Genomic DNA, 26,123 nt, shown 5'->3' on the forward strand with positions numbered 1-26,123 from the left:
ATGTTTAATTGATTAATTACAACTTTTTTTTTTTTTTTTGTAGAGACAGAGTTTCACTTTATGGCCCTCGGTAGAGTGCCATGGCATCACACAGCTCACAGCAACCTCCAACTCCTGGGCTTAAGCGATTCTCTTGCCTCAGCCTCCCGAGTAGCTGGGACTACAGGCGCCCGCCACAATGCCCGGCTATTTTTTTGGTTGCAGTTTGGCCGGGGCCGGGTTTGAACCTGCCACCCTCGGTATATGGGGCTGGCGCTTTACCGACTGAACCACAGGTGCCGCCCTAATTACAACTTTTTAAAAATTAAATCATAGCTGTGTACATGAATGCAATCATGGGGCACCATGCATTGGTTTTATATACAATTTGAAATATTTTCATCAAACCAGTTAACATAGCCTTCCTGGCATTTTCTTAGTTATTGTGTTAAGACATTTATATTCTACATTTAGTATCTTTTTTTTTTTTTTGAGACAGAGTCTCACTACGTCACCCTTCGTAGACTGCTGTGGCATCACAGCTCACAGCAAATTCAAACTCTTTGGCTCAAGCGATTCTCTTGCCTTAGCCTCCCAAGTAGCTGCGACTGCAGGTGCCCGTCACAATGTCTGGCTATTTTTTAGTTGCAGTTGTCATTGTTGTTTAGCTGGCCCTGGCCGGGTTCGAACCTGCCAGCCTTGGTGTATGTGGCCGGCACCATAACCATTGTGCAAATACATGCGCTCATTGTGCTATGAGCGCCAAGCTGAATTATAGCTTTCTATTGCTATCAAGTTTATGCTGGCATGGCTTGGGGTCACCACAACATGAGGAACTGTATTAAAGGGTCGCGGCATTAGGAAGCTTGAGAACCACTGGCTTAAGCTCAAGAATTTGAGGTTGTTGTGAGCTGTGATGCAACAGCCCTCTACTCAGGGCGAAAGCTTGAGACTCTGTCTCAAAAAAAAAAGAAGGGATATGTACTTGGGGAATTGTAGGGTTATCCCTTTAGAAAACTGATCAGTGTTTATCCATTCAGAAGCTCCTTTTCTTGGGCGGTGCCTGTGGCTCAAGGAGTAGGGCACCAGCCCCATATGCCGAGGGGTGGTGGGTTTAAAACTAACCCTGGACAAAATAAAAAAAAAAGAAAAGAAGCTCTTTTTCACAATGTGTGAAGAGCTCTCTCTGTGACTGGCATTCTGCTGGGCACTGGGAATACAGTAGTTCCATGGTCACAGTCCCTTGTCCTCACTGCATTAATTGCCTGGAGGGGCAAGGACTCAATTAGATAAGCCACTATGCAGAAGAATGGAGACTGGCCTGGTATGGGAAGTACAATGACCTGGCAACGCCTAAAATAGGGTACCTAAGATATTCTGGGAGTCAGCAGCATTTCCTGGAGGGACCACTCAGAATACATGCTCTTTACAAAGCAAATAATTCTTTTTTTGTCTTTTTTGAGACAGAACCTCAAGCTGGTTAGAGTGCTGTAGCATCACAGCTCACAGCAACCTCCAACTCCTGGACTTAAGCGATTCTCCTGTCTTCCCCTTCCAAGTAGCTGGGGCTATAGGTGCCTGCCACAACGCCCAGCTATTTTTTGGTTGCAGCTGTCATTGTTGTTTGGTGGCCTGGGCTGGATTCGAACCCACCAGCTCAGGTGTATGTGGCTGGTGCCTTAGCTGCTTGAGCCACAGGCGCTGAGCCAAAAGCAACTAATCCTTGTGTGCGTGTAGGGGGGAAGGATAGACCCTTTCTCAGGGGTAAATATAAAAGGCATACCAAAGTTCATCTATAAAGTTGCCCTACATAGGAGCAATGGGAAATTGTAGCTAAATGTACCTTCATTTACAAAATATTCATTTCAAAATGTTGTAAAATATTTATCAAACATTTTCTTTCTTTTTTTTTTTCTTTTTGCGGTTTTTGGCTGGGGCTGGGTTTGAACCCACCACCTCCAGCATATGGGGCCGGCACCCTACTCCTTGAGCCACAGGCGCCACCCTTTATCAAATATTTTCTACATGTTGGTTATCTTTTTGTACAATTTTGTAATGACTATTTTGTAAATAAAGGTACATTTAGCTGTAGTTTTTCCATTTTCCCTATGTATGGCAACTGTTAATGACCTTTGGGTACATTAACCAGATCTGATATATAAAGTGAAAATGTCTATTTATTTATTTAGAAACAGAGTCTCACTTTGCCACCCTTGCTAGAGTGCCATGGCATCATAGTTCACAGCAACCTCAAACTCTTGGGCTCAAGTAATCCTCTTGCTTCAGCCTCCCAAATAGCTGGGACTACAGGAGCCTGCCGCAATGCCCAGCTATTTTTAGAGATGGGATCTTGCTCTGGCTCAGGCTGGTCTCAAACTCCTGAGCTCAGGCAATCCACCCACCTTGGCCTCCCAGAGTGCTAGGATTACAGGCATGAGCTGCAACGCCTGGCCAAAATGGAGGACATTGTTGCTTAGCTGGCTTGGGCTGGGTTCAAACTCTCCACCCTCCTTGTATGTGGCTGGCACCGTAACCATTGTGCTATGGGTGCTAAGCCCATTTCTCTCTCTCTTTTTTTTTTTTTTGCATTTTTTTCACTGGGGCTGGGTTTGAACCCACCACCTCGGGCATATGGGGCCAGCGCCCTACTCCTTTGAGCCACAGGCGCCACCCCAAGCCCATTTCTCATTGTTAGTAAAGAGACATTGTAATGGATCATATGGTTGTTTTTTTTTTTTTTTTTTTTATAGAGACAGAGTCTCACTGTACCGCCCTCGGGTGGAGTGCCGTGGCGTCACACGGCTCACAGCAACCTCCAACTCCTGGGCTGAAGCGATTCTCTTGCCTCAGCCTCCTGAGTAGCTGGGACTACAGGCGCCAGCCACGACGCCCGGCTATTTTTTGGTTGCAGTTTGGCCGGGGCTGGGTTTGAACCCGCCACCCTCGGCATATGGGGCCGGCGCCCTACTAACTGAGCCACAGGCGCCGCCAAGTTGTTTTTTTTTTTTTTGAGAAAGAGTCTAACCATGTTGTCCTCAGTAGAGTGCTGTAGCGTCACAGCTCACAGCAACCTCAAAATCTTTGGCTTAAGTGATTCTCTTGCCTCAGCCTCCCAAGTAGCGAGGACTACAGGCACCTGCCACAACATCTGGCTATTTTTTTGTTGTAGTTATCAATGTTGTTTAGCTGGCCAGGGGCTAGGTTGGAACTGGCCTGCCTCAGTGCATGTGGCCAGCGCCATAACCACTGTGCTACGGGCATCAAGCCCCGGTATTAATTTTTTTTTTTTTTTTTGAGACAGAGCCTCAAGCTGTCGCCCAGGGTAGAGTGCCATGGCATCACAGCTCACAGCCAACCTCGGACTCCTGGGCTCAAGCGATTCTCCTTGCCTCCGCCTCCCAAGTAGCTGGGACTACAGGCACCCGCCCAAATGCCCCTGCTATTTTTTGGTTGCGGCTGTCATTGTTTGGCAGGTCTGGGCTGGATTGGAACCCGCCAGCTCAGGTGTATGTGGCTGGCACCTCAGCTGCCGAGCGAAGCCCCAATATTAAAATTTACTCTCGTGTATGTTACTAAATTTTTGGTGCCTGTTATCACCATTTTGGATTCAACTCTAATAAAAAATGTTATAGAATTTGCCCCCAATTTTTTTTTTTTTTTTGTAGAGACAGAGTCTCACTTTATGGCCCTCGGTAGAGTGCCGTGGCCTCACACAGCTCACAGCAACCTCCAACTCCTGGGCTTAAGCGATTCTCTTGCCTCAGCCTCCCGAGCAGCTGGGACTACAGGTGCCCACCACAACGCCCAGCTATTTTTTGGTTGCAGTTTGGCTGGGGCCAGGTTTGAACCCGCCACCCTCGGTATATGGGGCCGGCGCCTTACGCACTGAGCCACAGGCGCCGCCCTGCCCCCAATTTTTTTTAAGGGGGTTGTGGGGCTTGTGCCCAGCACGCAACCCTTTCTTTTTTTTTTTCTTTTTTGTTTAGCAGGCTTGGGCCAGGTTCGGACCCACCAGTCCCGCTGCTGGTGCCATAACCAATGAGCACTGGCACCCCTACTAATTTTCTTTCTCTTTCTTTCTTTTTTTTTTTTTTTGCAGTTTTGGCAGGGGCTGGGTTTGAACCTGCCACCTCCAGCATATGGGGCTGGCGCCCTACCCCTTTCAGTCACAGGCGCTGCCCTCTTTCTTTCTTTTTTGAGACAGCTTCTCACTTTGTGGCCCTCGGTAGAGTGCAGTGACATCACAGCTCACAGCAACCTGATACTCTTAGGCTGAAGCAATTCTTTTGCCTCACCCTCCCAAGTTGCTGGGACTACAGGTGCCTGCCACAAAGCCTAGCTATTTTTTTTCTAATTTAATCATAGCTGTGTACATTAATGCAATCGTGGGGTACAATGTGCCGGTTTTATATACAATTTAAAATATTTTCATCCAACTGGTTAACAAAGCCTTCACAGCATTTTCTTAGTTATTGTATTAAGACATTTATATTCTGGGTGGTGCCTGTGGCTCAGTGAGTAGGGCGCCGGCCCTATATGCCGAGGGTGGCGGGTTCAAACCCAGCCCCAGCCAAACTGCAACCAAAAAATAGCCGGGTGTTGTGGCCGGCGCCTGTAGTCCCAGCTCCTTGGGAGGCTGAGGCAAGAGAATCACATAAGCCCAAGAGTTAGAGGTTGCTGTGAGCCATGTGAAGTCATGGCACTCTACCCGAGGATGGTACAGTGAGACTCTGTCTCTACAAAAAATAAATAAATAAATAAATAAAGACATTTATGGGTGGCGCCTGTGGCTCAAGGAGTAGGGCGCCGGTCCCATATGCCAGAGGTGGTGGGTTCAAACCCAACCCTGGCAAAAAAAAAAAAAAAAAAAATAAAGACATTTATATTCTACATTTAGCAAATTTCACAAGTACCCTTGTAAGAGCCACTGTAGGTGTGGTTCCACCAATCACCCTCCCTTCACCCATCCTCCCCCCTGGCTATTTTTTTGTTGCCTTTGTCATTGTTGTTTTAGCTGGCCTGGGCCACTTGGAGTATGCTTGGTGGCTGGCGCCCTGCGCACTGAGCTATGGGAGCCACCAACTGGAGGTTTTGTTTGTTTGTTTTTTTACAGGCGAGGTCTCACTCTGGCTGGGGCTGGTCTAGAACTCCTGAGCTCAGGTCAGTCCACCTGCCTCAGCTTCCCAGAGTGTTAGGATTACAGGTGTGAGCCACTGTGCCCGGCCACACAACTTTTCATAATGAATTATTTAAGACAATATGTCAGAATCAACCCAAATGCCCATCAATACACGAGTGAATTAATAAAATATGGTATATGTATACCATGGAGTTCTACTCAGCCATAAGAAATATGGTGCATGGCGGCTCCGGTAGAACAGTGGTTACGGCGCTGCCCTCATACACCAAGGCAGGCCGTTCGAACCCGGCCCTGGCCTGCTAAACAACAATGACAACTGCAACATGAAAATAGCCAGGCGTCGTGGCGGGTGCCTGTAGTCCCAGATACTTGGGAGGTTGAGGCAAGAGAATGGCTTAAGCCCAAGAGTTTCAGATTTCTGTGAGCTGTGGTGCCATGGGCGACAAAGTGAGACTGTCTCAAAAATAAATAAATAAATAAATAAATAAAATAAAGAAATATGGTGCGTGGCAGGGCCCATAGTTCAGGGGGTAGGGCGCCGGCCACATACACCAGGGCTGGCGGATTCAAACCCAGCTCGGGCCTTCTAAACAACGACAACTGTAACAAAAAAAAAGAGAAAATAGTCGGGCATTATGGCGGGCGCCTGTAGTCCCAGCTACTTCATCGCTTAACCCCAAGAGTTTGAGGTTGCTGTGAGCTTTGATGCCAGAGCACTTTACCCAGGGCGACGTAGTGAAACTTTGCCTCAAAAAAAAAAAAATGGTGAACAGGGTACCTTTTGTAACAACTTGAATGGAACTGGAGACCATTCTTCTAAGAGTATTGCAAGAATAGAAAAACAAATACCACGTGTACTCACTGTTAAATTGGAACTCACTGGCCAAGACTTATGCGTTCATATTCTAGCAAAAATCAATGGAAATAGAGCAGGTGGGAAAGGGTGGAGGGGAGGGGAAATTTCACACCTGCCAGGTACAAGGCACACTGAGTGATAGGCACACTTTGACTCACACAGTACAAATGCAACTCATGTAACTAAAACGTCTGTACCCCTGTAATATTCTGAATTAATAATAAAAAAGGCAGTATGTCAGTATTTCATGATGGTCTGTGACTTTCAGAAGCTCAGTCATTGTAGATCTGGCTCCAGCAGATGGAAATAGGGAATATTCCTGAGGTAAACGCACCCCGCCATCATATCAATAAAAGAAATTGATTCAGCAAACCGAGCTCGTTGAGGAATTTAAGCAACGAAACGACTGTGGGAGAGAGTAGATACATTCAACATGAATTAAGCGTCAACTAAGTGTGGAGAAGCCTGGTCGGTTAAGCCAAGGTGAATATGAGGCAGCCTCCACCCCCGCAGGAGTTCAGGAAAGGCAAAGTGGTGAGAAATCCAGGGGAGGAGCAGGACTCCAGGCAAGACTCGGGGCAGGTGTCTGAGTCCGAAAGCTCAAATTCTGAGAGCCATTACACATCTTGCCATGAAAGTCGCGAATTTCCTTTTATTCCCAAAGCATTCGCGCTGAATTCCTCAAAACAGAAACTAAAACTAAAACAAAGTGTCCCTAATGCCGTTCCTTCTCAAACGCTGGCATGTTTCTATTTTTTTTTTTTTTGCTGGCATGTTTCTAAACTTTCCCCACAGGATAATAAAGAGCATCTGATACCACCTAGACTTCGCTCCCAGGAACTGTAATACAAGCGTCAGTAATCTGCATAAGCAGCGCTGTGGACACAGCCCCCTTCCCTTCTCAGAACCGGGCTTTGTACGCCAATCCCGATCTGAGCTGTGGCCGCACAGCCTGCTGGGACTTGTAGTCCGCTCCCGAGTCCCTCTCAAGAGTCCGCGCAGACTCACGGGGTCTCTGTCCGCCCTTCGGTCCTGCAGAGAAACCCCGCACGGGATTCAACGCTCCCTACCCCCATCTCGCTCCATCCCCTCAGGGGCCAACCTCCTCCGGTCACGTGGAACTCTTGTACGTGGCGATTGGCCATAAGGCTCGGAGGCGGGGCGCAACACCCTGGGAGGTTCCGTGCCCCTTGTCGGGCAGCTTGTTTGGCTGCTGCCGTCACCTCATGGCGACGCGGGTAGAGGAGGCAGCGCGGGGAAGAGGCGGCGGCGGCGCTGAGGAGGCGATTGAGGCCGGACGGAGCGGACGGCGACGCAGCCCGCGGCAGAAGGTCAGCAGGGGGACGCCTTAGTTGCCGGGCCGGGAGGATGCTCGGGCTACCGTTTTGGGGGTCCACCTCTTCACTCTCAGGTTACCTTTAGCCGCGGGACGAACATCCGGCCCTTTTCCCCTCCGGGGGTGACGACAGTGGGAGCAGGTGGGGGGGTGGGACCCGAATGGATGGGGTGGGCAGGGGCGGCTATTGGGGCTTGGGGGCTTGCTGCGGGGGTATGGGAGGGAGAGCTGGGTGCGCACCCGGTCCGTAGGGGGAAGGGGCTCGAGGCAGGGGCGCGCCAGGTGTGACAGCCACGTGCGGTTGGCACCGCGGTGCCCCGGGCACCAGGTGTCTTCTCTCCCGGCCCCTGCTGTCACCGTGCTTCTGGCGCTGGGCGATGCCATCCAGGGGCTTGCTAGGGTCACTGGCTCGCCCTTCTTGCGTCGGGCAGGTGCGCAGGGCGCGCTGCGGGGTGCTCCCGGGGTGCTCCCGGGCCGCTCAGGCTAGGCTGTTGCGCAGTAAGATAACCGCGCGGGAGCCGGGGCTGTGCTGCGCCCCCCTTCCCCCGCCCCCTTGCGCTCCCCGCCACTGCGAGGGCGGGCGGTGGGTGAGTGCTGCGGGGCCGCGGAATAGGGTGGCCGCTTGGCCCTTGGGACCCAGGCCCCGGGGCTCGTCACTGAGCTTCACCTGCCTGGCTGCACGTGGGGCAAGGGATGGATGGGGAGGCGATGCTAGAAGACCTCGGTCCGCAGAGTTGGGAGCAGTATCTCATGATATCTGGTCTTCCCAGTCCTCTCTCTCCCCGCCCTTATTTATTTATTTATTTATTTTAATTTGATGAGCAGAAACTTGAGTGCCTCCCCGACCCTGGCCTTTGGTCTTTCTTAATCTAGGAGACAAGCTGGACCGTTCCCTTTGCCTTACTTGACTCACGTGATGGAGTTTACAGTGTCTCTCTGGATAGAGAAAAATCGAGACCTCTGTTAGAATAGGGAGAATTCCACTTGTTTTGGAGCTCAGTCCGTGGAGTTTGAAAAAGATTGCACAAGGAACGGGGTACTGGGTTTTCCGGGCCTTGGAATGGAGAACTGTGGGGAAAGGCTGGGAAGGTGGAAAACCCTGTCTCTTTTTCTTTGCAGATGAACACATTGAAACATTCAACTTGTTGGACGTCCTGCTTGATCACTCGTGGCTATTTAATATTAACTAATTATACATGTGAATACTCTCAAAAGTCATTCTTGTATGAAATTATGAAATAATACCTTTCTAATGCGATTCATGAACTTCAAAAGGGAGAATAAAGGTCTGGTTTACATCTGAGCAAAGTCTTAATAATTAGCTTTCTGGGGTGGCGCCTGTGGCTCAAAGGAGTAGGGCACTGGCTCCATATACTGGAGGTGGTGGGTTCAAACCCAACCCTGGCCAAAAACTGCAAAAAAAAAAACAAAACAGAAAATAACAAAAGAATTAGCTTTCTGGGGCCTGTTCCTAAGGTTCGGTATTTTAATGTCTCTGCATGAGGGTGTTACTACTTCTCAATTACCTCTTTCTTTCTCTGTCTTTGTATTCTAAAAGAAAGATCCAGTGCTTGGAGGACTGAAAAAGAAGCTGTGGACCAATGTACTGTAGAGATTCAACACTGTCACTTTGGACACTTTACTTATTCCCTGAGGGTGGGGAGCCAATCTCAGGGTTTGATTTCAGAGGTTCCCTAGGGGAGAACTCAATAAAAAGCCACTGCAATTGAGGACATAAGTTCCTTTTTATGCCACTGGGATAAGGACAGAAAGTCATTGAATTAGGAACTGAGGTTTAATCAACTAACATTTTAAACGACCAAGATAAGAAGTAATGACCCTGACCCTTTGAGGTGCAGCGCTCTGGTTAACAGCTGTATATGAATATTTTTGTGTATCTTTACTGTCTCCTTTTTGTTTACTTACCTCATTTGCTGTTGCCTTTTACTGAGACAGGGTCTCACACTGTTGCCGGGGCTGGTGTGCAGTGGTGTGTCGTCAGAGTTTACTGCAGTCTGAAACCTTTGGATTCAAGCAATGCTTGTGCCTCAGCCTCCCTAGGAGCTGGGATCACAGGCACATACCATAATGCCCAGCTGATTTTTTTATTTTTTGAAAGTACAGGGTCCTGAGTGGTGCCCATGGCTCAGTAAGTAGGGTGCCGGCCCCATATACTGAGGGTGGCGGTTCGAACCTGGCCCCAGCCAAACTGCAACAAAAAAATAGCTGCGCGTTGTGGCCAGCGCCTGTAGTCCCAGCTACTTGGGAGGCTGAGGCAAGAGAATCACCTAAGCTCAAGAGCTGGAGGTTGTTGTGCTGTGAGCTGTGATGCCACGGTACTCTACTGAGGGCGACAAACTGAGACTCTGTCTCTAAAAAAAAAAAAAAAGAAAGAAAGTAAGTACAGGGTCATGGCTAGGTGCCTGTGGCTCAAGTGGCTAAGGCACCAGCCACATACACCTGAGCTGGCGGGTTCAAATCTAGCCCGGGCCCGCCAAACAATGATGGCTGCAACAAAAAATAGCCCGGCGTTGTGGCGGATGCCTGTAGTCCCAGCTACTTGGAGGCGGAGGCAGGAGAATCGCTTGAGCCTAGGAGTTAAAGGTTGCTGTGAGCTGTGATGCCACAGCACTTTACCCAGGGTGACAGCTTGAGGCTCTATCTCAAAAAAAAGAAAAAAAAAAAGTACAGGGTCCTACTTTGTTGCCCAGGCTGGTCTCAAACTCTTGGCCTCAAATGATCCTCCTGCCTTGTTCTCCTAAATTGCTAGCATTACAGGCGTCAGTTACCAGGCCTGACCATTCCTTTCTTTTTGGTTATGCTTTTCTGGGCATATTTTTCCTTTGTTTTCCAACTGACAATAACATGGAATTGAAATACGTGGTTAAATATTAGTTCTTGAATTTTCTTTTCTTTCTTTTTTTTTTTTTTTGAGACAGTCTCACTATGTTGCCCTCAGTAGAGTGCAATGGCATCACAGCTAACAGCAACCTCAAACTCTTGGGCTTAAGCGATTCTCTTGCCTCAGCCTCCCAAGTAGCTGGGACCACAGGCGCCCAAGACAATGCCCAGCCATTTTTTGGTTGCAGTTGTCATCGTCGTTTAGCAGGCGTGGGCTAGGTTTGAACCCACCAGCCCCAGTGTATGTGGCTGGTGCCCTTATCACTGAGTTTTTCCAGATGCCGAGCCTAGTTCTTGAATTTTCATTTAAGAAATTGAGTGAATATCTTGCGTCTGCAAAAGTCATTTTTAGGCCTTCTTTGGTGGCATGCGCCTGTAGTCTCATTTACTTGAGAGGCTGGGGCAAAAGGATCCTTTGAGCCCAGAATTTGAGGTCAGCCTGGGCAACATAAAGGCACACTGTCTTTTCAAAACAAAAATTAAAATCATTTTTAAGGGCGGCGCCTGTGGCTCAGTGAGCAGGGCGCCGGCCCCATATACCGAGGGTGGCGGGTTCAAACCCAGCCCCGGCCAAACTGCAACAAAAAAATAGCCGGGCGTTATGGCGGGCGCCTGTAGTCCCAGCTGCTCGGGAGGCTGAGGCAGGAGAATCACCTAGGCCCAGGAGTTGGAGGTTGCTGTGAGCTGTGTGACGCCACGGCACTCTACCAAGGGTGATAAAGTGAAACTCTGTCTCTACCAAAAAAAAAAAAATCATTTTTTTTTTCTTTTATTTTGTAGAGACAGAGTCTCACTGTACCGCCCTCGGGTAGCGTGCCGTGGCAGCACACGGCTCACAGCAACCTCTTAACTCTTGGGCTTACGCGATTCTCTTGCCTCAGCCTCCCTAGCAGCTGGGACTACAGGCGCCCGCCACAACGCCCCGCTATTTTTTGGTTGCAGTTTGGCCGGGGCTGGGTTTGAACCCGCCACCCTCGGCATATGGGGCCGGCGCCCTACTCACTGAGCCACAGGAGCCACCCAAAAAAAAAAAAAAATCATTTTTAAGTTACTTCCTTATGACTCTTAATTTTTTTTTTTTTTTTTTTTTGTGGTTTTTGGCCGGGGCTGGGTTTGAACCCGCCACCTCTGGCATATGGGACCAGCGCCCTACTCACTGAACCACAAGCACCGCCCGACTCTTAATTTTTTAATTTTCTCTGGGTCACTGACTTTTCCTTAATTCTAACTTGTCCTCTACGCTTTTTCTTTTGGGAAGCAGAAATGAAGTTTAATGAATTGAGTGTTTTGAAAGTATAGAAGGAATTAAAAGAAGAGTGCCTGTCATTATTTAGTTATATTATGGGACCTGAAGTAGAGATGGGCATTATTGGTTCCTGTTTTATTTATTTATTTTTTTTTTTTGTGAGATAGAGTCTCAAGCTGTTGCCCTAGGTCAGTGGTTCTCAACCTTCCTAATACCGCCACCCTTTAATACAGTTCCTCATGTTGTGGTGACCCCCAACCATAAAATTATTTTCGTTGCTAGTTCGTAACTGTAATTTTGCTACTGTTATGAATCGTAATGTAAATATCTGATATGCAGGATGTATTTTCTTTGTTTTTTTTAAAGACAGAGTCTCACTTTGTCACCCTCAGTAGAGTGCTATGGTGTCACAGCTCACAGCAACCTCTAGCTCTTGGGCTTAGACGATTCTCTTGCCTCAGCCTCTCAAGTCACTGGGACCACAGGCGCCTGCCACAACGCCCAGCTTTTTTTTTTTTTTTTTTTTTTTTTCAGTTTGGCTGGGGCTGGGTTTGAACCGGCCACTCTATGGGGCCGGCGCCCTACTCACTGAGCCACAGGAGCTGCCCTGCAAGATGTATTTTCATTGGTGGTGACCCACGGGTTGAGAACTGCTCCCCTAGGTAATGTTCTGTGGCATCATAGCTCACAGCAACCTCCAACTCTTGGGCTCAAGTGATCTTCTTGCCTCAGTTTTTCTATTTTTAGTAGAGAAGGGGTCTTGCTTTTCCTCAGGCTAGTTGAACTTGTGAGCTCAAGCAGTCCACCAGCCTTGGCCTCCCAGAGTGCTAGGATTACGGGGGTGAGCCACCATGCCCAGCCTTGGTTCCTGGTTATTTTGACCTGCTCAGTTAGTTGTGGCATCGTTTCATAACTACATCTATTTGAATGGTCTCTTGAGGTAGTTTTTTCTTCTAAAGGTAATATTATAGTACATTTTTAGGGGTCTATTTATTTATTATTTTGAGACAGAGTTTCACTATGTCACCCTCAGTAGAGTGCTATGGCATCCAAGCTCACAGCAACCTCAAAGTCTTGGGCTTAAGCGATTCTCTTGCCTCAGCCTCCCGAGTAGGTGGGACTACAGGCGCCTGCCACAATGCCTGGCTATTTTTTTTGTTGTTGCAGTTGTCATTGTTGTTTTAGCTGGCCCAGGCTTGGTTTGAACCTAAACCTGCCAGCCTGGGTGTATGTGGTAGGTGCCCTACCCACTGAGCTAGGGGACCTGCCTCAAAACTGATGCATTATTACTGAGTCCAGAGTTTATGTTAGTGTTCACTCTGGTGCTGTGCATTCTAGGGATTTGACAAATGTGTAATGATACATATCTGCCATTGCAGTATCATGCAGAATAGTTTCTTTCTTTTTTTTTTTGAGACGGAGTCTCACTTTTGCCCTTGGTAGAGTGCCGTGTGTCATAGTTCATAGCAACCTCAAATTCTTGGGCACAAGCAATTCTCTTGCCTCAGCCTTCGACGTAGTTGGGACTGCAGATGCCTGCCACAATGTCTGGCTATTTTTAGAGATGGGGTTTTGCTCTTACTCAGGCTGCCCTCGAACCTTGGAGCTCAGGCAATCCACCCGCCTCAGCCTCCCAAAGTGCTGGAATTACAAACGTGAGCTAGGGCTCCTGGTCCCATACAGAGTAGTTTCACTGCCATATAAATTCCTTGCGTTCTACCTGTTTACCCCTCCCTCCCTTCCCCCAACCTGCTGGCAGCCACTGATGTTTTTTTTTTTTTTTTTTTTTGTAGAGACAGAGTCTCACTTTATGGCCTTCAGTAGAGTGCCGTGGCCTCACACAGCTCACAGCAACCTCCAACTCCTGGGCTTAAGCGATTCTCTTGCCTCAGCCTCCCGAGTAGCTGGGACTACAGGCGCCCGCCACAACGCCCGGCTATTTTTTGGTTGCAGTTTGGCCGGGGCCGGGTTTGAACCCGCCACCCTCAGTATATGGGGCCGGCGCCCTACCGACTGAGCCACAGGCGCCGCCCATGCCACTGATGTTTTTATTTTCTCCCTAGTTTTTGTCTTTTCCAGAATGCCTAAGGTTTTTTTTTTTAACTACATTTTTGCTTGAGAATGTTAAAATTATTTATTTACTATTGAACTTATATTTAAGTTCATAAACCATTTGAAAGAATTAAAAATGTATGATGCTTTGGCTCAAATTAACAACATCTTATATTTAAATAATGCCCTGTAGTTGTTAAGCCATATTTGCGCATAAATTAACTTTTAGCATCCCTCAGACTATGGAGAAGGCTCGACAGCTGTTGTTGCCCTTATTTACCATTGACAAACTGCTCATCAAGGTTAAGTGCTTCGCCCAAGGGGTGAAGCAGAATCTGGAACCCAATACCGTTTGATCTGCACTCCAGTAATAAGTAGTGTACTAGTGGGTGTAAATAGTATTGATTTCAGAGTCAAGAATCTTGGCTTTCTGCCATTTAATGGGTGTGCAACCTGGGACAAGTTTCTCAATCTTTCTCAGCCTCAGTTGCATCATCTGTAAATTGGGGATGATGCTGATATCTACAATATAAGATTATTGTGAAGAGTTGGTGTGACACATTTGGCCCAATGTGCAGCATATAGAATTTTATGTGGTTTGGAGTGGGGAATATATGAAAGATTCATTTCTCTTGCTTTTAGGGTACTTTTAGGGTAGTTTTAGGGTATAATTATTATTTTTGTAAATCCATCTTCAACCTGCATATTCTTCCCCCTTTCTGAATCTCTGATAGACATAATGAGAAGAAATCAGGTCGGGATTGGGTAAGACTAGGAGGGTAGGAAGAAACCATTTCATTAATCTTGTTTTTCCAGGCATTTGCCAATTTGATGAACTACTTTTCTGGCACTGGGTTAAGTAATAAGAAACAAAATGATCTTCTATTTACAACATTGCCTGTTTTTTTTTTTTTTTTGAGACAGAGTCTTAAGCTGTCTCTCTGGGTAGAGTGCCATGGCGTCATAGCTCACAGCAACCTCAAACTCTTGGGCTTGAGCGATTCTCTTCCCTCAGCCTCTCAAGTAGCTGGGACTACAGGTGCCCGCTACAACGCCTGGCTATTTTTTGTTGTTGTTGCAATTGTCATTGTTGTTTTATATGGCTTGGGCCGGTTCAAACCCTCTAGCCTCGGTGTATTGCGCCCTACTCACTGAGCTACGGGTGCTGCCCTACAACATTGCTTTCTTTCTTTTTTTTTTTTTTTTTCTTTTGAGACAGAGCCTCAAGCTGTCACCCTGGGTAGAGTGCCTTGGCATTACAGCTCACAGCAACCTCCAATTACTGGGCTCAAGCGATTCTGCCTCTGCCTCCCAAGTAGCCAGAATTACAGGCATCTGCCACAACACCCGGCTATTTTTTGGTTGCAGCCATCATTGTTGTTGGGCAGGCCTGGGCTGGATTTGAACCCACCAGTTCAGGTGTATGTGGCTGGCGCCTTAGCTGCTTGAGCCACAGGTGCCAAGCCAACGTTGCTTTCTAATTGTATTTTTTGTTTGTTTGTTTTTTTAGACAGTCTTACTTTGTCACCCTCGGTAGAGTGCTCTGGCATCACAGCTCACAGCAATCTCCAAATCTTAGGCTTAAGCGATTCCCTTGCCTTAGCCTCCCAAGTAGCTGGGACTACAGGCTCCTGCTACAATGCCCGGCTATTTTTTTTTTTGTTACAGTTGTCATTGTTGTTTAGCTGGCCCGGGCTGGGTTTGAACCCACCAGTCTCCATGCATGTGGCTGGCACCATAACCACTGTGCTATGGGTGCCGAGCCTGCTTTCTAATTGTATTGCCAAGCTTTGATAAATTTCATTTAAGAAAAAAAATGGGAATCATGTCCCAGGGGGGTGGCTTATGCCTGTAATCCTGTGACTCCACGACGGGCTATGCCTGTAATGCTCTGGGAGGCTGAGGTGGGAGCATCACTTTATTTTATTTTATTTTTTTGCAGTTTTTGGCCAGGGCCCGGTTTGAAACTGCCACCTCTGGCATATGGGGCTGGTGCTCCACTCCTTGAGCCACAGGCACTGCCCGGGAGTATCACTTTAGATTGGGAGTTGGAAACCAGCCTGATCAAGAGCGAGACCCTGTCTCTACTAAAAATAGAAAATCTAGCCAGGTGCTGTGGAGGTCACCTGTAGTCTCAGCTACTTGGTAGGCTGAGGCAGGAGGATCATCTGAGCCCAAGAGTTTGCAGTTGCAGTGAGCTATGATGATGTCACTGCATTCTAGCGGGGGTAACAGGCTGAGACCTTGTCATACATACACACATAAACCCACACATGCAAAATCAAACAGGATAAACGGTAATGAAAACACATCAGATACAGCATATTCCTTGTTATACCACATTTTCATAATATATTATATTACTGGAAGATATTTTACATGTTATTTTTTGTGTTGTTTATATTAGTCTTGAGTAGAGAAGTTTTACTTAGAAAATGTGTATCAAATCCAGATGACGTGAAATGATGTGTGTGACTGTAAAATGATGTATGTGACTGCTTTTTGAGGGATTTGTCACAGGATTCATTATAAAAGGTTTCTTTTTTTCTTTTTTTTTGCAGTTTTTGGCCGGGGCTGGATTTGAACCCGCCACCTTTGGCATATGGGGCCAGCGTCTTACTCCTTTGAGCCACTGGCGCCGCCCAAAGGTTTTTTTTAAATAGATAGGCTCTTCAGATTTTATGATTTTCAGAAAGTTATAGAGTTTCAAAAGGAAATTTGAGACATCCAGTTTCATTTGTGTTTCATGCACTGTGTTAGGCACTTAAGATGTGTGTGCGTTCTGTTATCTCCGTAACTCTGTAAGGTAGGTTGTAACCCCAGGTATATAGATAAGGCATCTGAGTCTTAGTCAAAAACAGACTTGCTTAAATAATAGCTCTTAGCTGGTGAAGTTTGCCTAGAGTTGGTATATGATTGTGTAATTGATAGGACAAGTAATGTCCTCTGCTGCATGGGTAATTTCTGCTTACATATTAAGTTTTCACCTATCCACAAGAAATCTCTTTGTTTCTTCTTCTCCTTCCGTCCCCCTTCTCCCCAATTCCTTTTTGTTTGGTTCTAACATGACAATTAGTAACTTTTAGTTAATATAAGAGATGTGTCAGTGTTTAAAAAGTATAAAGTAGTGGGCGGCGCCTGTGGCTCAGTCGGTAAGGCGCTGGCCCCATATACCGAGGGTGGCGGGTTCAAACCCGGCCCCGGCTGAACTGCAACCAAAAAATAGCTGGGCGTTGTGGCGGGCGCCTGTAATCCCAGCTACTTGGGAGGCTGAGGCAAGAGAATCGCTTAAGCCCGGGAGTTGGAGGTTGCTGTGAGCTGTGTGATGCCACGGCACTCTACTGAGGGCGATAAAGTGAGACTCAGTCTCCACAAAAAAAAAAAAAAGTATAAAGTAGTATACAAATTTAATATAGTATTCATTGACATCAAGAATTAGCTATATTGGGCGGTGCCTGTGGCTCAGTAGGTAAGGCGCCGGCCCCACATACCGAGGGTGGCGGGTTCAAACCCGGCCCCGGCCGAACTGCAACCAAAAAATAGCCGGGCGTTGTGGCGGGCGCCTGTAGTCCCAGCTGCTTGGGAGGCTGAGGCAAGAGAATCGCGTAAGCCCAGGAGTTGGAGGTTGCTGTGAGCTGTGTGATGCCACGGCACTCTACCAAGGGCCATAAAGTGAGACTCTGTCTCTACAAAAAAAAAAAAAGAATTAGCTATATTTTATTTTGTTTATTTATTTATTTATTTGTGGTTTTTGGCCGGGGCTGGGTTGAACCCGCCACCTCTGGCATATGGGACCGGCGCCCTACTCCTTGAGCCACAGGTGCCGCCCTTGTTTATTTATTATTATTATTATTTATTATTCTCACTTTATTGCCCTCGGTAGAATGTCGTGGAGTCACAGCTGACAACAACCTCCAACTCCTGGGCTTAGGCGATTCTCTCGCTTCAGCCTTCTGAGTAGCTGGGACCATAGGCACCCTCCACAACGCCCAGCTATTTTTTTGTCGCAGTTTGACCAAGGCGGGGTTCGAACTTTCAGTAAATGGGGCCGGCACCCTACACTGAGCCACAGGCGCCACCCTAGCTATATTTTAAATATCCCAGGTGGGACATTTCTAGAAGAGACTAAAAATAGATTGGGTGACCTTTAAGATCCATTCAGACCCTGAGAGTATATTTTTATGATTCAATTTACTTCCTAGTTGAAATTCTGTTGGCATTTATAACTATTTAAATTTTATTACTTCAAGGAAAAGATACATAAAATGACTAACGTTTTCCTATGCTATCAAAATAATTTTATTAGCATTTGTTGCTTAGGGTGTTGATTTGCATTCTTTGTTACATTTCCAAAATATTCCCAGAATGACCTTCATTATCCCCCACCTCTACCTTATAGTCTGTCATGAGTAACATTTATTTGGGAATCTGTCATTTTTTCATTTTTCTTTTCCTACCCTTAGAAATGTCAAGGTAGAATGGTTTGGCAGGAAAGATGTGCCAATAGCCTAGAAGCACATTTCTTTGTGGAGCTTTTGGATGGAAATTTTGGGTATATATACACACACACACACACATATATATTTTTTTGAGACAGAGCCTCAAGCTGTTGTCCTAGGTAGAGTGCTCTGATATCATAGCTCACAGCAACCTCTAACTCCTGGGCTGAAGTGATTCTCCTGCCTCCACCTCTCAAGCAGCTGGGACTACAGGCGCCTGCCACAACACCCGGCTATTTTGTTTGGTTGCAGCCATTGTTGTTGTTTGGCGGGCCCAGGCTGGATTCCAACCCACCAGCTCAAGTGTGTGTGGCTAGCGCCTTAGCTGCTTGAGCCACAGGCACTGAGCCAGATATATATATATAATTTTTTTTTTTTTGAGACAGGGTCTCATGTTGCCCTTCGTAGAGTGCTGTGGCATCACAGCTCACAGCAACCCTCTGACTCTTAGGCTTAAGTGATTCGCTTGCCTCAGCCTCTCATGTAGCTGGGATTATAGGCACCTGCCACAATGCCTAGCTATTTTTTTGTTGCAGTTGTCTTTGTTTAGCAGGCCTGAGTTGGGTTCAAACCCGCCAGCCTCAGTGTATGTGGCTAGCGCCCTAACCACAGAGCTATGGGTGCCCAGCCTTTTTTTTTTTTGACACACAGTGTCACTTTGTCACTCTTGGTAGAGTGCCACGGCATCAGAGCTCACAGCAGCTTCAAACACTTCAGCTTAAGCGATTCTCTTGGATACACATATATTAAAAGTGAGAATGTATGCTTTTTTTTTTTGAGACAGAGTCTCATGTCACCCTTGGTAGAGTGCTGTGACGTCACAACTCATAGCAAACTCAAACTCTTGGGCTTAAGTGATTCTCTTGCCTCAGCTTCCCACGTAGCTGGGACTACAGACGCCTGCCACAACGACTGGCTATCGGCTATTTTTTTTTTTTTGCAGTTGTCATTGTTTAGCAGGCCTGGGCTGGGATTGAACCCGCCAGCCTCAGTGTATGTGGCTGGCATCCTACTCACTGAGCTGTGGGCACCCAGCCTAATTTTTCTATTTTTAGTATAGATGGAGGTCAGGCTCAGGCTTGTCTTGAATCCTTGAGCTCAAGCTATCCACTCACTTGGCCTCCCAGAGTGCTAGGATTATAGGTGTGAGCCACACCACCTGGCCCAGAATGTATGCATTTGGTAAAATATCTTCATTCAGATATCATTATAACAGTTATCTGCACCAGTAATTTATATTCATCACACCTCATCTTAGAAGGGAGGTATGGGGTGGTGCCTGTGGCTCAAAAGAGTAGGACGCTGGCTCCATATACCGGAGTTGGCGGGTTCAAACCCAGCCCTGGCCAAAAAAAAAAAAAAAAGATAGTAAACATCAAAAAAGTGCTCCTTTTGGAATGTGAGCAAAACTTGGTGATAGGTGAAATGAGTAATTTGTTTTTTTTTTTTTTTTTTTTGTAGAGACAGAGTCTCACTTTATGGCCCTCGGTAGAATGCCGTGGCCTCACACAGCTCACAGCAACCTCCAACCCCTGGGCTTAAGCGATTCTCCTGCCTCAGCCTCCCGAGTAGCTGGGACTACAGGGGCCCGCCACAACGCCCGGCTATTTTTTGGTTGCAGTTTGGCCGGGGCCGGGTTTGAACCCACCACCCTCGGTATATGGGGCCGGCGCCCTACCAACTGAGCCACAGGCGCCGCCCCCGAGTAATTTGTTTTTGATTATTGTTTTTTTTGTTTTTTTTTTTTTTTGAGACAGAGCCTCAAGCTGTCGCCCTGGATAGAGTGCTGTGACATCACAGCTCACAGCAACCTCCAACTCCTGGGCTCAAGCAATTCTCCTGCCTCCGCCTCCCAAGTAGCTGGGACTACCAGCCCCTGCTACAACACCTGGCTATTTTTTGGTTGCAGCCGTCATTGTTGCTTGGTGGGCCTGGGCTGGATTTGAACCTGCCAGCTCAGGTGTATGTGGCTGGCGCCTTAGCAGCTTGGCCACAGGTGCCGAGCCTATTTTTTTTTTTTTTTAAGTTCAGATTAATATGAAGGTACAGATTATTAAGTTACATTGTTTGCATTTGTTAGGTAAAGTCCAAGTTGAGTAATAGTTTTTGCTAAATAAGAACAAATTATAAAGGATGGAGTTGGTGATTAGGGGTATGGGAAATTTCTTGTAGTTTGGGGACCAGAGGAGTTTTGAGACTTAAAGGCTTAATACCTTTTGCTTCATTCACTTAGGCCTGGGTTAACCTTAAGTGATTTAGGAGGTGTGTCGTGCTATAACTCCCTACAAAGGTGCCTCCAACTGTAATTTGGATAAACTGGAAGGTAGAGAGTGTAAGAGACCCTTTTAACTTCTCTTTAATAAAGTGCACCTGACTTGGTGTTAACAAAGAGTTGAAGTGGTCTGGGTAAGTAGGACAAAGTAAAAAGAAGGCTTGGTTTTTCAAAGGTGCATCAGGAGTAGTCCTAGTGGAGCTGGAGAAGGGTGACTTCATAAAATTGGGACAGGGATGTTTGACTTAGATAACCCATATAAATAGAGGACCATTTTGCATTTAGGAGTCTGGCTTGATGCTAATTGTGTGACCCAGCCCCTGCCTCTCTGCAAAGTGGGTCAGGCCCAAGCATATTTTAGTGGCTTAGAGCATTAAAATCTTTAGATTTCCCGCTCCTTTTGCAGGAAAGATAAGGTGTTTAGTCTAATATGGGTCTCTCTCAGATTATAGGTATTTACCCAATCTGTCGCCCTGGGTAGAGTGCCATGGCTTCACAGCTCACAGCAACCCCAAATTCTTAGGCTTAAGCGATTCTCTTGCCTCAGCCTCCCAAGTAGCTGGGATTACAGGCGCCGGTCACAACTCTCGGCTATTTTTTTCTTTTTTTTTGTTGCAGTTCTCCTTGTTTTAGCTGGCCTGGGCTGGGTTCGAACCTGCCAGCCTTGGTGTATGTGGCTGGCACCCTACCCACTGAGCTATAGGTGCTGCCTGAATTACGGTTTTGGAGCTAGATATGATTTTGCAGATCATTAAGTCTAATGCCTTTTTTTTTTATAAAAGGAATAGCTGTAGAAGTTATATGTGAAATTTAATATGATTGTTGTTTTATTTACTTTTTTTTTTTTTTTTTTGTAGAGACAGAGTCTCACTGTACCGCCCTCCGGTAGAGTGCCGTGGCATCACACGGCTCACAGCAACCTCTAACTCTTGGGCTTACGCGATTCTCTTGCCTCGGCCTCCCGAGCAGCTGGGACTACAGGCGCCCGCCACAAGGCCCGGCTATTTTTTGGTTGCAGTTTGGCCGGGGCTGGGTTTGAACCCACCACCCTCGGCATATGGGGCCGGCGCCCTACTCACTGAGCCACAGGCGCCACCCCGTTTTATTTACTTTTTTGAGATAGTCTCACTATATCTCCTTTGGTAGAGTGCTGTAATGTCATAGCTCACAGCAACCTCAAACTCTTGGGCTTAAGTGATTCTCTTACCTCAGACTCCCAGTAGCTGGAACTACAGGTGCCCACAACGCGCAGTTGTTTTTATTTTTTTTATTTTTTTGCAGTTTCTGTCTGGGGCTGGGTTTGAATCCGTCACCACTGGCATATGGGGCCGGCGCCCTTTGAGCCACAGGCACCGCCCATGGACATTGTCTTATAAAAGGCAAATGATGTATACAGTCCAATATAGATGTTATCAGTAAGTATACAGTATTGGCACATAACTGTTACTAGATGATGAGAGTGAAGCTGCTTGGTCCAAACTAGACCTTTTACAGACCCATTTGCTTGTTCTTAATTTCTTCACTACTGGGGTATCAGGTTCCCTAGCCCCTTAGTTTAGCATTGGTTGCCCCTCATTTCTTCTTACCTCTTTATTAGTTCCTTTTAAATATTGTGACACTCACTCTGGATCCTTTTGCTGCCAACAGGTAGTAGTTGGGATAACTCCTAAAACTTTTTCTTGTCTCTGGTTTAAGCCCCTCCTCAAAACTCTAAATTTCTCTGGCTTCATTTATTTATTAATTTTTGGGATGATTTATTTCTGAGAAATAATTCACATGCCACCCAATTTGGATATACATTTACAGTGTACAATTCAGTGGTTTTTAGTATTTTCAACGTTGCGTGGCCATCACCATACTTGTTTATTTTTTATTTATTTATTTACTTATTTTTTTTGAGACAGAGCCTCAAGCTGTCACAGAGAGTGCTGTGGCATTTACAGCTCACAGCAACCTCCAATTCCTGGGCTCAAGCGATTCTCCTGCCTCTGCCTCCCAAGTAGGTGGGACTATAGTCACCTGCCACAACGCCTGGCTATTTTCTGGTTGCAGCCGTCATTGTTGTGTGGCGGGCCCAGGCTGGCTTTGAACTCAACAGCTCAGGTGTATGTGGCTGGTGCCTTAGCTGCTTGAGCCACAGGCACTGAGCCTGTGAATTCATTTTAAAAATGAACTGATGTTGTATTCTGGTTATCTATTGCTGTGTAACAGGTTGCCCCCCAAAATAGTGGTTTGACAACATTTATGATCTCATAGTGTCTGTGGTTCAGGAATCTGGGTGTGTCTTAGCTGAGTCCTCTGCTTTATGTACTCTCAAGGTCCGTGGTCATCTAAAGGCTCCACAGGGAAGGATTCATGTCCTAGTTCATCATGTGGTCATTGGCAGGATTCAGTTCCCCTGAGCTATTGGCCAGAGGCCTGCCTTGTTTCCTTGCCACTTGGGTCTTTGCATAAGTGTCTCACAGCATGGCAGCTGGCTTCATCACAGCAAGTAAGAGAGAGTTGCCAGCATGAGAGAGAAAGAAGTCACCGTCTTTTGTATTGTAATAGTAGAAGTCTTTCTTCATTAGAATTCTCTTCATTAGGAGAGTCCAGCCCACACTCAGAGGGAGGACCCAGGAGGATCCTTAGGATCATTGGGGGCTAATGATGTCAGATTACACGTTACATTAATAACTTTATTTTATTTTTTGAGGCAGAGTCTCGGTATGTTACCCTCGATAGAGTGCTGTAGTGTCACTTCTCACAGTAACCTCCAACTCATGGGCTTAAGTAATTCTCTTGCCTCAGCCTCCAGAGTAGCTGGGATGACAGGCGCCTGCCACAATGCCCAGCTATTTTTTTGTTGCAGTTGTCACTGTTATTTAGCTGGCCTGAACTGGGTTCCAACCTACCAGCCTGGGTGTATGTGACTGGTGCTGTAACCACTATGCTACAAGCACCAAGCCCATTAATAACTTTTATTTTTGAAACAGAGTCTCACTGTGTTGCCCTCAGTAGAGTGCTGTGGCATCACAGCTCACGGCAACCTCTAACTCTTGGACTTAAGTGACTCTCTTGCCTCAGCCTCCCAAGTAGCTGGGACTACAGGCACCTGCCACAACGTCTGGCTATGTTTTTTTTTTTTTTTTTTTTTGTAGTTGTCATTGTTGTTTGGCGGTCCCCAGGCTGGATTTGAACCTGCCAGCTCTGGTATATGTGGCTAGCACCTTAGCCGCTGAGCTACAGGCGCTGAGCCAAATGACTTTTTTTTTTTTTTTTTGTAGAGACAGAGTCTCACTTTATGGCCCTCGGTAGAGTGCCGTGGCCTCACACAGCTCACAGCAACCTCCAGCTCCTGGGCTTAAGCGATTCTCTTGCCTCAACCTCCCGAGTAGCTGGGACTACAGGCGCCCGCCACAACGCCCGGCTATTTTTTGGTTGCAGTTTGGCCGGGGCCGGGTTTGAACCTGCCACCCTCGGTAAATGGGGCCGGTGCCTTACTGACTGAGCCACAGGCGCTGCCCTGAGCCAATGACGTTTAAAATGAAAAAAAAAAAAAAAAAAAAAAAAAAAGCTGATTTTTCAAAATAAGAGTGGTATTCTTTTACATTTTTGCAGAACTCTAATAAATGACTTAATAGAAGGCATCTACTTTTTTTTTTTTTTTTTTGGTAGAGACAGAGTCTCACTATACCGCCCTCGGGTAGAGTGCCGTGGCCTCACACAGCTCACAGCAACCTCTAACTCTTGGCCTTACGCGATTCCCCTGCCTCAGCCTCCCGAGCAGCTGGGACTACAGGCGCCCGCCACAACGCCCAGCTATTTTTTTGTTGCAGTTTGGCGGGGGCTGGGTTTGAACCCGCCACCCTCAGCATATGGGGCCGGCGCCCCACTCACTGAGCCACAGGCGCCGCCCAGAAGGCATCTACTTCTGTGTTCGGTCTGTGGCAATAGGCCAATTTAGTTGAAGTATATGAAGACAATGTGGTTGGCTATTTTTTCTGCTTATCAACTACTCTGCAATTGTTGGCAAACTCTCCTTTTGACACAGGAGACATCTTAAGCCTGTCTCCTATGTTTATTTTATTCTCCTTAATATTAGCAGTACCTGTGGGCCCTGTAACAGCAGTTAAAAAGCCAGGGTTTTGAACAAAGCCAGACTGCCTTAGTTTGAATCTTGGCAGTTGTATAGGTTGGGGCAAGTAAGGGAATCTTTCTTATTAGCGATTCTGACCGATACTTGTAGTGAGTTGACTTGGTGGCATTTCTCATTGGCATAACACGTGAAGAGAAAAGATGCCATAAAATGAAATACAACCTGCCATCTTCAGATTGCTGGCTTGGGTTAGTAGTGGAATAATGAACAAGTATAGTACTGTGATATGAAACCAAAATCTCAACTTAAAAGGTATTTAAAAAGATAAAAGCAATACATTCATGGAATAAAAAAAACTAGAGTCAAGAATTATGAAAAGAGGGGCGGCGCCTGTGGCTCAGTGAGTAGGGCGCCGGCCCCATATGCCGAGGGTGGTGGGTTCAAACCCAGCCCCTGCCAAACTGCAACAAAAAAATAGCCGGGCTTTGTGGCGGGTGCCTGTAGTCCCAGCTGCTCTGGCTGAGGCAAGAGAATCACCTAAGCCCAGGAGTTAGAGGTTGCTGTGAGCTGTGTGAGGCCATGGTACTCTACCGAGGGCGGTACAGTGAGACTCTGTCTCTACAAACAAACAAACAAAAAAAAAGAATTATGAAAAGAAAAAAATAAATCTTCCTTCATTTCCAACTTTCAAAGGTAATCATAGTGAACAATTTTGGGGATGTCCCTGTAGGAAAATTTTATTCATATATTGGCTTATACAGTATATGAATATTTTATAGTGACACATTCATCCTGTATCAGATGTTTGGTTTGCCTTTTTTTCCTACTTAATTATATCTTGGAGATTTGTCCATCTTGACAAGCAATCTCTTTATTCTTTTGAATAGCTGCATTGTTTTTACCTTGTACAGATGGGCATTATTTAACCAGTTCTGTGTTGGTAGACATTTAGGTTTTTTCCAGGTTTTGGAGGGTACTAATCAGTGGTTTGGTGAATAACTTTTTGCACTTGACTGGGGAATATCTATGGAATAAACTCTAAGAGGTAGAATTGCTGGGTAAAAGTGCATTCAGACATTGATAAAGATTGTTAAATATCTCTGCAAAACTTGATCTACCAATTTAGAGACCTCCTCTGTCCGCCCTCCCTCAGAGTTTACTGAGTGACCTGTTAGCCCTCACAGTGGGTTTTTTTTTTTTGTTTTGAGACAGAGCCTCAAGCTGTTGCCCTGGGTAGAGTGCTGTGTCATCACAGCTCACAGCAACCTCCAACTCCTGAGCTCAAGCGATTCTCCTGCCTCCGCCTCCCAAGTAGCTGGGACTACAGGCCCCCACCACAACGCCCGGCTATGTTTTGGTTGCAGCCGTCATTGTTGTTTGGCGGGCCCAGGCTGGATTGGAACCTGCCAGCTCAGGTGTATGTGGCTGGTGCTCTAGCTGCTTGAGCCACAGGCGCCGAGCCCAGAAGTTCTTTTTTGTTTTTGTTTTTTTAAATCTTTAAAATCTGGTTGGCAGAAGATGGCACCTTACTTTGCTTTGCATTTCTTTGTTTTTTTCTTTTTTAGAGACAGAGTCTCACTTTGTCGCCCTCAGTAGAGTGTGGTGGCATCACAGCTCATAGCAACCTCTAACTCCTGGGCTTAGGCGATTCTCTTGCCTTAGCTGGGACCACAGGCGCCTGCCACAACGCCTGGCTATTTTTTGTTTGCAGTTTGGCCAGGGTTGGGTTTGAATCTGCCACCTTCAGTATATGGGGCTGGCACC

The 26,123-nt window shown here is 46.6% G+C and overlaps 1 protein-coding gene across 2 annotated transcripts in view; it reads left to right on the plus strand.

The window, feature by feature from the left end:
* Nucleotides 1-6,974: 6,974 nt before the first annotated feature.
* The window catches only part of TXLNG (taxilin gamma), a 61,230-nt gene continuing 42,081 nt past the window's right edge, over nucleotides 6,975-26,123 (plus strand). Inside the window, exon 1 of one of the 2 annotated variants that reach the window (XM_053580746.1) lies at nucleotides 6,975-7,306. In XM_053580746.1, the coding sequence (XP_053436721.1) occupies nucleotides 7,202-7,306 (105 nt within the window). In that variant the 5' untranslated portion in view covers nucleotides 6,975-7,201. The remainder of the gene's footprint in view (nucleotides 7,307-26,123) is intronic. The other variant, XM_053580747.1, reaches the window with a different exon arrangement.

This window comes from Nycticebus coucang, chromosome X (assembly GCF_027406575.1).
Source record: "Nycticebus coucang isolate mNycCou1 chromosome X, mNycCou1.pri, whole genome shotgun sequence".
Taxonomy (NCBI): domain Eukaryota; kingdom Metazoa; phylum Chordata; class Mammalia; order Primates; family Lorisidae; genus Nycticebus; species Nycticebus coucang.